Consider the following 13,763-nt stretch of genomic DNA (forward strand, 5'->3'; position numbering starts at 1 on the left):
TTCAAATGGGTATATAAATAACATACACCCCCAGTAGCTCACTTATATTACAATGGATTCGGCTAACCACAGCCACAAAACGAACAGTAGATGCAGTATGTCATTTGTATCATGGAAATCATAATTACTGCAAGCATAAAAACGTGTGTGCAATGAAATCTTCATACCATTGGAAAATAAAAGTTATATAGATACTCTACATTTGTCCGTGTAACATTCTGATGAAGCTGGGAACTGAATTCTCAATTGGCCAAAATTATATTTAGATATGCCCACTAAATAACACAATGCCTTAATATTCAAGAGAACGAAATCCAAACATTCAACCAAAATCCCTCACAGGACTAAAACGTGTTTTAGGTTTTGGGAGTTAAATGTCTTCCAAGCTCTTCTCCCCGCGGATGGATACGCCCGCACATTCAAACACAGAGGGTATAAAGATACCGGTCTTCTTCAAACCAATTCTCTTCCACTACGCCGTGTAACAGTGCTAGGGGGATCTGAAACGTCGGTTGCATTTATTCAAGAAAAAGAAACAAAAACAAGGTATGATTTTATTACCAATTTAGAAAGGAAACTTGACTGTATTCGAACATTTCGCTCAGTTTTAAATGAACAATCGGCCTCGACTGCTGTCCGGTATATCGACATACATAGCTTGTTAGCATCATTTCTAGCTAGACAGTCAGCTTGGCATGGTGTGGTGTTCCTCGTCTGTTATATCAGTTGGTGAGCGGCGGTCAGTTATGCAATTCAGAGCTAGGCTTGTTGGTAACCGGTCGTTTCAGATAATGAATAAGTGAAATAAGTATTCGATTCTGCTCAAGAATTGCGGAGTGCCTGTCTAGCTCGAGAATGTAGTATGATCGTAGTATCACATTACTATGTGATATAATGGCAAGTGCAGTCACTCTTGTGTATTAGTGCTGCGAACATCGGTGACAGATTTGGAGAATACACACAGATCATACCGCACTGTAAAGTGTTCAGTCCAGCCTGACAGATTTGATTTCCCCAAGCGCCCTATGCAAGTGGATTTGCGGGGTATTTAATGGAGTCCGACAGATGGTGGTTCAAAATCGGACTAAATAGTAATGGCCCACTAAATGATGGTACGGCAGGTGTAGTTATTGGTCATGCTCCTCCTAGCAGAACATAGATCCATGGGAAGGTACAATAGCAGATCAATAGCTTAGTGACACAAAGAGCTGATCTGCCGACCTGTAAGCCCGCTGGATATTGCGGCTGATATTATCGTTTGTTTTAGCTTGGGACATTTGATCATTGTTTTGAAATTTAGACGTTCACGTGGCCCACATCTCTCGACAAATTTACGAAGGCATTCAGTAATGCCGGCCAAACCTTCTCACGGCTAGACGTCTCGGCCTAATTTAGCACGTGTTCTGTCTATTGTGCGGTGGCTGAATAGTTTTCGCCATGTTCTTCCTTTGAGCTACCCTTAACTTCCGGCATAGCAATCTTTGTTAAAGTTTGATCCCGCCCACTGATACCGAATGTCAGTATCGATCAAACTGTAGGGGTTTGGAGTCCGACCGTGCTGAATAATGGAATGGTGTTTTTTGAACCAGTTTTTCTGCTCTGATCTCAGAGTTTTGCAGCACTTGAAAATGTATGTAGTTATGTACACGAGGGTGAATCACAGTACATGATTTATGTCTAAAGGTCTATTGGCAGGACTCTTGAATAGATTTAAGATCATTTACTATTATAACATTTGAGATCTTGGAGTCAATGAAACTGAAGTGAGTATGGTTGTATAAAGGTTAGTCTTGTACTCAGTGTCATCTTGTTCTTCAGATGCCTGAAGAAATGCGCCAAGAGGAGGAGGCTGAGACCTTTGCCTTCCAGGCAGAGATCGCTCAGCTGATGTCCCTGATTATCAACACCTTCTATTCCAACAAAGAAATCTTTCTCAGGGAGCTCATCTCCAATGCCTCTGATGTAAGTTGAATGCCAGAATTGGTAAGAGAAATACACTAACCTTAACTGGATATTTTCAGTCGTTCAACCTCTTAACAATATCTTTCCCCCCCCCATCCATAGGCCCTTGACAAAATCAGATATGAGAGTTTGACTGATCCCACCAAGCTTGATAATGGGAAGGACCTCAAAATTGACATCGTCCCCAACGCACATGAGCGCACCCTGACCATCTTTGACACTGGAATCGGCATGACCAAAGCCGACCTCATCAATAACCTGGGAACCATCGCCAAGTCAGGGACCAAGGCCTTCATGGAGGCTCTCCAGGTAAATATACGCAGTGAAAGGTCCCTGTGGCCATTATTAGATATTTAACTAACTGGGCATGTGGATGTGAAGTGTTTTATCTTGGAGCATATCTTATGTGGTTATGTGTATGCCCCAACATTCTTAGAATTTGCCTTTGTCTGTTTCTTAGGCTGGTGCAGACATCTCCATGATTGGTCAGTTTGGAGTGGGTTTCTACTCTGCTTATCTGGTGGCTGAGAAAGTAGTCGTCATCACCAAGAACAATGATGATGAGCAGTATGCCTGGGAGTCCTCTGCTGGTGGCTCATTCACAGTTAAGGTTGACCATGGTATGTAATGGTTCAGTCCACCTCTGTGACCATCAAGGATCAGAATTGCTCCCACTGCTTTGCTATCTGTGTTAATATGCTAATATCCACTGTTGTCATTTGCAGGTGAGCCCATTGGCCGTGGAACCAAAGTCATCCTGTACTTGAAGGAAGACCAGACTGAGTACATTGAGGAGAAGAGAGTGAAGGAAGTGGTCAAGAAGCACTCCCAGTTCATTGGGTACCCAATCACTCTTTTCGTAAGTGACACTCTTCCCCCCCCCCCCCCCGCCACACACGCACAAACCTATGGTTCTTACAGAGCATTACTTTTTTTTGCCACTAAACTGGCAATCCATCAGACAGTGGCTTCAGAATGCAACTATTTAAGAGCATTTTCAATGTTGATTATTCATGAGTGACGCACTAGTCTCTTTGGACTGTCTGACATTGAGTGTATCATGAACACTAAAGGTGGAGAAGGAGCGTGACAAGGAAATCAGTGACGACGAGGCAGAGGAGGAAAAGGCCGACAAGGAAGAGAAGGAGGAAGGTGAAGACAAGCCCAAGATTGAGGACGTTGGCTCAGATGACGAAGAAGATTCCAAAGACAAGGACAAGAAGAAGAAGAAGAAGATCAAGGAGAAGTACATTGACCAGGAGGAGCTGAACAAAACCAAGCCCATCTGGACCAGGAATCCCGACGACATCACCACCGAGGAGTATGGAGAGTTCTACAAGAGTCTGACCAATGACTGGGAGGACCACCTGGCAGTTAAGGTATGAATCGGGTGCAGAATGAAATCTTTGAAAAGGGGATTAAGTTAGAGTTGACAGGGATTTTTGGTTTTGATAAACTGGAGTCTGCTACGTCAGCACTGCCACAAAATATTAAAAATGAAGGTAGGACTCGCTATGCACTTTTTCCAATCGGTTTGACTTTTGTAGGTTTTGTGCATGTTCCTGCTCTCTCGTATCTAACGTGCATCAACCTTTTCCATAGCACTTCTCTGTGGAAGGTCAGCTCGAGTTCCGGGCCCTTCTCTTCATCCCCCGCCGTGCCCCTTTTGACCTGTTTGAGAACAAGAAGAAGAAGAACAACATCAAGCTCTACGTTAGGAGGGTGTTCATCATGGACAGCTGCGAGGAACTCATTCCCGAGTACTTGAGTAAGACGATTATTAATCTCTTTTTGCAATGCGCACATAACTGGAGTAATGTGGTATTTTTACCCCATTCAATTAACCATACGACTGACTTCAATTGGCAGTCTGTTCAAATAGGTTTGGTGATGAGTAAGATCATTTGTCATGCCTCACATTTCTCAGCACTAGAATGAGGATCCGGGATAATAATTTGCTTTTCACAGGCCTAATAAACAGTTATGTAAGCTGAAGAAAGCTTATCTTATGTTTGGAATAAATGCCTGGTTTTAAAATCCCCTGTTCAGGACATAACTGTTCTTTTCACACTCTTTCAGATTTCATTCGTGGTGTGGTAGACTCTGAAGACCTTCCACTCAATATCTCCAGAGAGATGCTGCAGCAGAGCAAGATCCTCAAGGTTATCCGCAAGAACATCGTCAAGAAGTGTCTGGAGCTCTTCGCAGAACTGGCTGAGGACAAAGAAAACTATAAGAAGTTCTATGATGCCTTCTCCAAGAATTTGAAGGTAATTTTTACATTTCTCGGACATTGATGGATTATGCAACCATGTTGATTTAGAGTTTGTTTTTTGTTTTTTTTTAAACCGTACAGACATCAGTTCTGTACAAGGCCTGTGTTTTTTGGTTTCCGCCTTATTGCCTTCCAAGTGCATTGTGGGCTCTAAAGAAGGCACATTTGTTCTGCTTTATGGACTAGAATCATGCAGACTCACCATTCCAAATCTGCTTGACTCCAGGGAACTGAGTCTTCTAGCACCCCTTGAGTCATTTTAAACAAGGTCTGACTTTTGTCTGACTGATATCAGAAAATGCGCACGTGCGTTCACATGATATAAATGGTCAACTCATTTGGATTCAGGCCTTTGACGCACCTCTCTTTCCCGTAGCTGGGCGTCCACGAGGACTCACAGAACCGTAAGAAGCTCTCCGAGCTGCTGCGTTACCACAGCTCCCAGTCTGGGGATGAGATGACCTCCCTGAATGAATACCTCACCCGCATGAAGGAGAACCAGAAGTCAATCTACTACATCACCGGTGAGTTTATTAATAGTTACAGATCCAGACGTCTTTGCAGGACAACTTTTTTTTTTTTTTAATTTGTTTATCCAAGCGGTTCCAAAATCTGAGAGAAAGGTGAAGGATCAACGTGAAACTCATGAAAGCCTTACACGTCTTGTGTCACCAGGTGAAAGCAAAGACCAAGTGGCCAACTCTGCCTTTGTGGAACGCGTGCGCAAGCGTGGCTTTGAGGTCCTGTACATGACGGAGCCCATTGACGAGTACTGCGTCCAGCAGATGAAGGAGTTTGACGGAAAGACTCTGGTCTCAGTCACCAAGGAGGGCCTGGAGCTGCCAGAGGATGAGGAGGAGAAAAAGAAGATGGAGGAGGACAAGGCCAAGTTTGAGAACCTCTGCAAGCTCATGAAGGAGATCCTGGACAAGAAGGTTGAGAAGGTAAGCAACCTGGAAGTTTGTAATACCTTCCCTCAAAGTCTTTTGTCTTTGTCCTGGATCACAAAATAAGGGCTCCTGACTCTTGCTGCATATTTCCAGTTTCTAGCAGGTGCCCCCCAATTCCACTTAACTGGTTAAAATTTTGGTGAGTCCATGTAAGTGTAGATTGGACCCTGGGTGTGTGTTTTGTTTTGCCAGAGACTGTAATGGAAATGGTTACTTTTTGTTGGTTTGTTTACCTGAAGACTCATTTGTGTATGTATGCATTTTGGTGTGCTTGATATTAACACATTAACACGGTCATCCCTGTAAGGTTTGCTTAACTGGAAATTGGGTGATTTTTTTTTTTTCTTTGCATGAATCAAGTGATAAAGAACTATATTTGAAGTAATCCTGCAACCTGAAAAGAAGTGGTAAGTAGACTAGGATCAGGATAATGGTACCCTTTTTTTAATGACTCTCTCTCTCTCTCTCTCTCTCTGTCTCTCTCTCTGTGTCTCTGTCTGTCTGTCTGTGTGTGTCCTCCATTTTTAGGTTACTGTATCCAACAGGCTGGTGTCTTCTCCTTGCTGCATTGTGACCAGTACCTATGGCTGGACCGCTAACATGGAGAGGATCATGAAGGCCCAGGCGCTGAGGGACAATTCCACCATGGGCTACATGATGGCCAAGAAGCACCTGGAGATCAACCCCGATCACCCGATCGTTGAGACCCTGAGACAGAAGGCCGAGGCAGACAAGAACGATAAAGCTGTTAAGGACCTGGTTGTCCTCCTGTTCGAGACCGCCCTCCTGTCCTCTGGCTTCTCCCTGGATGATCCTCAGACACACTCCAACCGCATCTACAGGATGATCAAGCTGGGACTGGGTGAGTGGTTCTCTATGTTTAATAGTTTGGAGCCTGGAAATAGGATGGTATTTGTTGGATTTTCAACATGAATGGGAACAGTGGGGAAAACTTTCTTTTGAAAGTCTTTTCCCATAATTTCCCCCCTTGTAGTCATGCTGCGGTGACATTTTTTGATAGTTTATTTTTGGTGTGAGTAAATGTTTATTTTTTAAATCGTATAGGCATCGATGACGACGATGTCGCCACAGAGGAGCCAAGCTCTGCAGCCGTCCCAGATGAGATCCCACCGCTGGAGGGCGATGACGACGCATCTCGCATGGAGGAAGTGGATTAAAAACCCCAAACTACCTAATTCAAAAGCCACACACTTCCTGATGTAATATGTACTTGTAACCTTGATGGGGGAACCTGGTCATTGTCCTTCATTGTTTAAAAAAAAAAAAAAAATTGACCAGCGTTGCTTTGTCTTGAGCCATATTCCAAGAAAAAAAAAAAAAAACACTTTTAATTATTTGTTTTATAAGATGGATGTAACAGATTGAGAGGGCAGCTCTGTCCAGTAAAGCACCGTGTTGCACTGAGATTCTTGGTGTGAGGGGTTTCGGGGGTGTGATGGCGGGGGGGGGGGAGGGGAAGAACATTCCATTTGACAGATCATGGAGGGATGGATGGGTTGGCCCTGCTGTTTTCAGTGTAACTCATGCACTGCATGGTAATGTGGACTGTAATATTCATTTGCCTGATTCCAGGCATGTGCATTCAATTTATTTCTCTTTTTTTTTTTGCAGAAATTAAAGATATGTTGCCATAAGTCATTTGTTTGTCTTCTGTTCAGAACTTGGAGAACTGCTAAATCCCAAGCTGTCTCGGTTGGTATGGGACACACAGTAATGAACCCAATTTTATTCATTTCCGTTCCTTTTCGTCTAAGCAACCAAAGCTGTCTAGGCTTTTAATTCACAGTTTATCACCTCACAAAATTCAGCACTAACATTTATTAGGTCAATTTCCACTAGACCATGTTCCTGCTAGTTTTTCAAATCAGCTAAACAGAGCCCACGAGGCAAACATTTGACTATTGCATGAACTGAATTTAGGTATGAGAGGTGATGATGCAGCTGAAATACCCACCCTAGGCAGTCAGGTTAGATGACACGAAGGCTTTCATGAAAGATTATCACACTACAGATGATGCTCTCACAGCAACGAGGGCTACCACAACTGTGCTTTGTGCGCAAATTTTAGTTTAATCTCCACACAGGGAGCCACCGATGCAATATTAAAATGTAGGGCGGTTTAAATGTGTGCAGCTTTAAGTTTAGCGCTGTTTGTTAGTGATCAGCCGCAAAATAGAATGACATTGGATTCTCTGACATACATGGATTAAGTATATTGAGTCATTGTAAAAATCATTTCTATTTAACTGATTCCCCGTATAACTTGAAAAAATCTCCCAGGTTTAGGTTTGTACCTCTGATAATAGGTTTTGCAGAAGCGTTTCAGGCAGTTTTACAGAATTGTTGACCATTCATTTCCTCAAATTACAAATGGCTGGGGAAAAATAAATTAAAAAAAAAGACAAAAAAGTCATCCTAACAATCAACCCTAAAACACACAGTACAAAAATATCAGCATGCTAAAGGACTGAGTGGTGTTCTGTGGCTAAATAAAGTGGCTAATCTGATGTTCAAAATCAGTTTGCTATTTAAATGTATTTAAACATATATATTGAAGTTGCTGTATTATTCAGACATAAAATTATAAATGTCTCTGCACTCCTCAAATGATTCTCTGTGTTCATTTGGTAAGGACCACAACAGTTATGATCAGTAGCTCATCTTTCAACATTTTTCTCTTAACTTACCGTTTGGACTGTGGACCTAAATATTGACGCTTCTATATTTTATAACAGGTTGAACTCATCTTTGATCTCTGTGAGTTCTGCCTGGGTGGAACACGGACAGAGTGAGTTATACTAGACTGTGTTTCTCAGTAGAACCACATGGTGTCACTGTTTCCCATGTTAACCAACTGTTATTTCTAAATGTGAAAAAAAGAATGTGAAAATAAGTGTATCGGCGACACATCCTGAAGTACTTAAAATCTATTTTTTTAATAGTGAAAGTGATGCACGGTCACTTCTGACTTTATCCATTCAAAATCTGCAGTAAACTCTATCCCATGATTTCAAACTCATCGTCACCCCCTGCCTATCAGAAACAACTTACTATCTCAAAGCACCAGGCTGAAGATTAAGACACAAACAAAATATCGTAAGATCAATTTTAGCTCATTACAGTAAACTGAAGGCGAAGGCGGAAAAAAACATAACAGCACACCTTTTGTTGTCTAACCTAGAAGCTGTAGTGCTTCTTCGAACTGAACAGAACTGTTTACTCATGTTTTTTGGGCTTCTTTTAAGTCACATGTTTTATTGTTTGAGCGTGATGAATTAGAGGGGGAGGAGTAGGTAGACTGCACAGCGTGCATTCACGCACCGGTGCAAGAATGAATAAGCGACACACCAAGAACTGAAGATAATCTCGATTGATTAGCGTGGGCGTCTTACTCAGTGCAACCCACTTTTCAGATGAAGCTGCAGTCATTCCGAGAGAATGTGTAGAAGATCACTTTATGTAGTACCACTGACCTTTTAAGTGTCATCGGTACAACGCTGAGTAACAGCAACGAGTGGTCGAGTTGTGGAGTTATCGAGTGGTCCGGCAAAAAAAAAAAAGATTTTAAGGTTAATTGTGTTGAAGTCCAAACATCCATTTCTTTGTTCAGTCGTTTAATTTAAATATTTGGTCCCTAAAAAACAGCAGCAATTGTATTTCCCCCCCAAATGCACAGGTACAATATACCTAAATACTTACCTAGTACCCGGTGTAAACACGCAAAGCCTGTTCACCCGATAACAAGAAGAAATTCTCACCTAAAAGCTTCATAACTTCCCAATGCTTCAAACATCGATGCATATACCTGCACTAATAGATACACTTGTGAATTCTTGTGTGGCTTTTATTATACTTTTATTCTACTAAAGACCTGGGAGAACTGAGTGAACATTTTGCTTCACTGGGTTTGTACAGACAAAGTTCTGAAGTGTATTTCTACTTTTAGTTTTGTCTTTGACTTAAATATTTGCACAAGTGGTAGTCATTCCTTCAATCACAACTGTGAAAACACAGTGAAAGTTTTGATTAGTATTATGCAACCTAAAAGACCTGGAATTGCAACTAGGGTCAAAGGAAGGAAATGCATTGAATATAGTTGTTATTTTATATACATCTGTTCAACGTTTTTAAAAGACAAGGAAAATCTATATCTCATGTCAGCCTGCTGGTTAATCTGAAAATCACATAGATAAATCTAAGACTTTAAGTGACTATTCATAAAGTATTGCCAGACTAAGTCAAGATCATTTCTTGGTAAAAGAAAAAAAAAACTGGTAGCAGAATGTCAAGGTCCTCATTTGGAATTGGGGTTGCAAAGGGCATAAAAAGTAGTGATGAACTAAGACCCTTTTCAAGCGAGACCCACCTTCAGTTTCAGCCTCTGATTTCCTGTGGAAATTTATGTTTGGCTTTTTATATCTGGGCCATAGCATACAATCAGACACCCACGCGTTTGGCAACGAAAGCGAGGCAGGGAAGTGATGGTTGTACAAACGTAGTCTTTATAACCTGGGAAACCCTTTTCTCCCACAGCAAAGGGAAACTCACACAGGCGATTATGACAACTAATTTTTGTATACATTCATACTGTAGCATCCCAATAACTCAAACCACTCTTTAGAAACATTGAGTCATCAGAATTCAATTGAAAAAAAAAAAAAAATTTAGGTTGGGGAATGAGTGTGTGTCAGAATTACGGTTGACTTGATTCACCCTGTTCCCCTGATTTGAGTGAGAAAACTGAGAGTTTTATCCTGTAGCAACACACATACAAGTTCTAACCTACAAAAAAACCCTGAAAACAGCACCTCTTCCATTGTCCCCATACAACTGTTCTGAAAACTTATCATTCTGAGAATCAAAATATCACCATACTCCATCTGTACCACCACAAACAGCCAGATTGATTCTTCTTTTAGAGTGTGGTTTTCTTTCTACACATCAAGGTCAGGTATGGTTTCCATGACGTGGATGAGAATGGGGTTATGTGAGCGTGTGTGTACGGATATAGGAAGAGCATTACGTTGTCACCCAGGATGTCAAATCTGCAAGATAGTGTCAAAGTGCATTTAAATATGCCCAAATTAACCAAAGATCACGCAATGCTGTACAGAGTGAACAGAAACTTCCTTAGCAAAACGAGGAGACTGAAATGATCTAGTTGCAAACGCTCGTCTCCTACACCCTTAAAAGGATATGATGTTTCATTTATTGTTCTTTTGTTTTGATTGTATTATTTTGAATGGAAGTCATGCATATCCACTGGTTTTAAAAGTTTCCACCAAGACTGTATGAGAGCGTGGCCTCACATTACAACAGTTAAGGCGTTTATCAGCGACCTTAATCAAAGATAAAATACTGCATGCGACGGCGTGACGATTTCACAACGATAACTTGGGGACAAAAAAGGGTTACAGTTACCACCTATAAACCATGTACAGTTCATTTCCTGACAGTCACGACATACAGATTTTCTCATCTTCTGAGTCGAGGCATGAACTAATCCAGTGTGTGACTTCTCATTTGCATTACTAAAAAGAGGTTGTGAAACAGTGTGGTGACGTCACAGGTGTGGTCATAGAGAAAGAATGGGATGACTGGACAAACAAGAGTTGCACAGCAAGTCATACGCAAAGAAATGCATCATTGTGCAAGAGGGTCATTGTGGAAGCTAAGGAGCATTAATTCAGAAATAGATACTTCTTTAACCTTTTCATGTATGTGTGGTTCAGTTAGACCTTACTCATTTTAGGAAGCGTGTTTAAGCTTAACAATAACCAAAGTTACATATATCATGTGCTCTTTGCATACAAAGCATATTTTATGTCAGTAATTTCATATGAAGATGTTTAAAAAGATGGAAAATGCTAGCGACAGAATATTACGATAAATTATGAAATTTTGTATACGGGGAATAATTAAAAACATCAAGTATTTTTTGTTAAAAAATATCATTTGTGCATTTATGGTTTTTCATCTCTAAGATCTCTAGAACTGGTGGTATGGAGAATACCAAATTCATACAGACAAGGCACTAATAGAGCTTTAATGGATGCCCACACACACTTACCAGCAAGAATTATAGAATGCACGCATTCCTTCACACGGTGCAATTTTTTTTTACAAATATCAAAAAAATCAACTGGTCAGCATCTCCATGCATGACAAAGTCTTGGAACACGCTGCTGTAAAGGTGACATTCCGGAGAGAACATTTTGGATGGAATATACCAAGAACTGTGTGTTAAGAGTTACTGTAATGCTTATGGAGTATGTGTTTAATGTTCAAAATACAAATCATGCTTGCTTTTAGAGAATAAGATCATGAGACTTTTTCATGACAATGAAAAAACTGCTTAAATTAGGTTTACCGAAATTAAAATACTGTGACTCATCTATTAAAGCACAAGACTTTCACTAAGACAAAAGAGCAGCTTTTAGTGCAAAGTTCCTGACACACCAGCAGACGTCTCAGTCTTACAAATTGGATTTAAAATATCGTGTGTATTTGACCCTTAAACTTCAAGTTCTGAAGGACCTAGAGTTTCGTAGACATAATATCAGGAGCACTCACTGAAACTAATCATTAAACACAACACTCAAAGTTATTTGAAAAATAAAAAGCCTGATTTCCGCTCATATTTCTCAGTAAAATACCAAGTCACATAGTATAAATGTGCTAAATGTACTATGGGAAATACAACACACCAAACTACCATGGAGACCAACTATTCTCAGAGAAAGAACAACAGAAATCACTGTGCATTGTGACATTTCATGTCAAAAATGTGAGAAGGGCTTTATTTAAATAAAAGTTAGTTGAAAACATACAGTGTTGCATCAGATACATACTCACAACATAGCGGCAAAAAATAGGCAAAAAAAGAAAGAAAAAAAGCAGGATTTTCTTATTTTTAGAGATTAACAGAGATCCAAGCTTTCAGCATTCTACTTGCATAGTCACTTTAAAGATTGTTTTATAGGAGAGTGGAAATGACCAATCAAAAAAAACCCAAAACAACAACAAAAAAACCAAACCAAAAAAACCCCTCAAGCAACTGACAATTTGCTTTAAGTTTTAAAAAAAGTTTTAAGTGTCTTATTTAAATGCCTAATTCATCATGTACAATCAACATACAAATACAAAACGCCTGCAATTTCTGCTCGTATGCCGTTGGAACACTTTGGTAAAAAAAAAAAAAAAAAAAACTCCCCCCAAAATGAATCCTTTTTCATTTTTGAAAATGAAAATAAGATCAAATTCTTCGCTTTCGCCAAGTCTCCTTGAGAGTAGCATTAGTTTGTTACGGGTGACGGAGAAGAAAAAGAGCCTGGACTTCATTTAAGTTATTCTCTAGTAACAATTAAAGAAAAAGAAAAAAAAACACAACATGAGGACCAGAGATAAGTCACCTATAATATTTAAAATACAGATTCATCAGAAATGTGGTTCTTCCTCTCCAACATGGCAACACCATTAGTACCCGGTGAAGTAAAGGCACGCGTCTTTCCCCTTAACTGCCAGAGAAGATGCTAACACCATAAACTACTTTCTCACATACATTTCCATCCGAAAGGCTGAAAAAAAAACAACAACAACAAAAAAACCCACAGTCACATATAAGCATCAGTAACAAGAATTAAAAAAAAAAAAAAAAAGAACATCCCCTCTCAGAGAAAACGAAACAAAAAACTAAAAAACAAGGGTTTAAAAGGAAAAGATAATCACAAGTTTGATTTCACTGTACATTTCAACCAGTAACTGTTCTCATCACCAGATTATACGATAATCTTCTTAGGGAATATTCCCCAAAACCTTTTGAAAATTACGACAGTAATATCGAGATAAATCATTTCTGGTGTCCTTTCACGTATCATATCTGAGAAATAGTGTAAGGATATCATAACTTCTGGAACTTGTTCAATAACCGGAAAGCATGATGGTTTTCCACAAAGACATCACATCTCGTAAAAACTGAGGTTTGATCGTAAAGCTATAAACTGACCAGTCAATGGATGCATTTCATTAAGAAAAAACAAAAAAAAAACCAAAAAAAACCCTTAGTTTATCTGGAAAAAATAAAAGACCAGTTTTGCTTATATTTGTCTGTACCTGTTATTCAGTTTATTAATAAGACCATGGTCAGGCATAAAAGGGACCCACGAAACATTTTCTGAGTGCATTCTTTTCTTTGTCTGAGAGGATGGGAAAGCGACAACACACACTGAGAACGACAACTTTAGTCAGGGCCCCTGAAAAACGTACTAAAATTGACGAATGAATTAATAAATGAACTCTGTACAGTAGAGAGCAGAGTAAAAGAATAGATTGTTTAGCCTTGGGCTTTATTAAGTCCCGGTCTACTGTTTGTCAATGGGAGGAGCTTCATTATGATCAAAATACATAAAAAGCCATCATTCACAGTTCAACACAAAATAAAACACAAGAGGGTACTTTTTCAGAATGTGCTACTTGTCATATAATGGTGTGCTGGACAAAGCAGTGAAAGATTTGGGCAGTAATCTCTGTAACATTCATACGTCCACAAAACTGGT

General features: G+C 40.0%; 1 protein-coding gene across 1 annotated transcript; it reads left to right on the top strand.

Moving 5' to 3' along the window:
• The first annotated feature begins 469 nt into the window (after nt 1-469).
• hsp90ab1 (heat shock protein 90, alpha (cytosolic), class B member 1) lies at nt 470-6,842 on the top strand. The gene is made up of 12 exons (XM_030771277.1): nt 470-546; nt 1,819-1,962; nt 2,065-2,271; nt 2,423-2,582; nt 2,688-2,821; nt 3,036-3,341; nt 3,565-3,730; nt 4,042-4,232; nt 4,614-4,761; nt 4,913-5,181; nt 5,716-6,049; nt 6,253-6,842. The coding sequence occupies exons 2-12, from the start codon at nt 1,819-1,821 to the stop codon at nt 6,363-6,365; spliced, it is 2,172 nt and encodes a 723-aa protein (XP_030627137.1). The 5' UTR covers nt 470-546; the 3' UTR covers nt 6,366-6,842.
• Nucleotides 6,843-13,763: the final 6,921 nt, after the last annotated feature.

Source organism: Chanos chanos, chromosome 4 (assembly GCF_902362185.1).
Source record: "Chanos chanos chromosome 4, fChaCha1.1, whole genome shotgun sequence".
Taxonomy (NCBI): domain Eukaryota; kingdom Metazoa; phylum Chordata; class Actinopteri; order Gonorynchiformes; family Chanidae; genus Chanos; species Chanos chanos.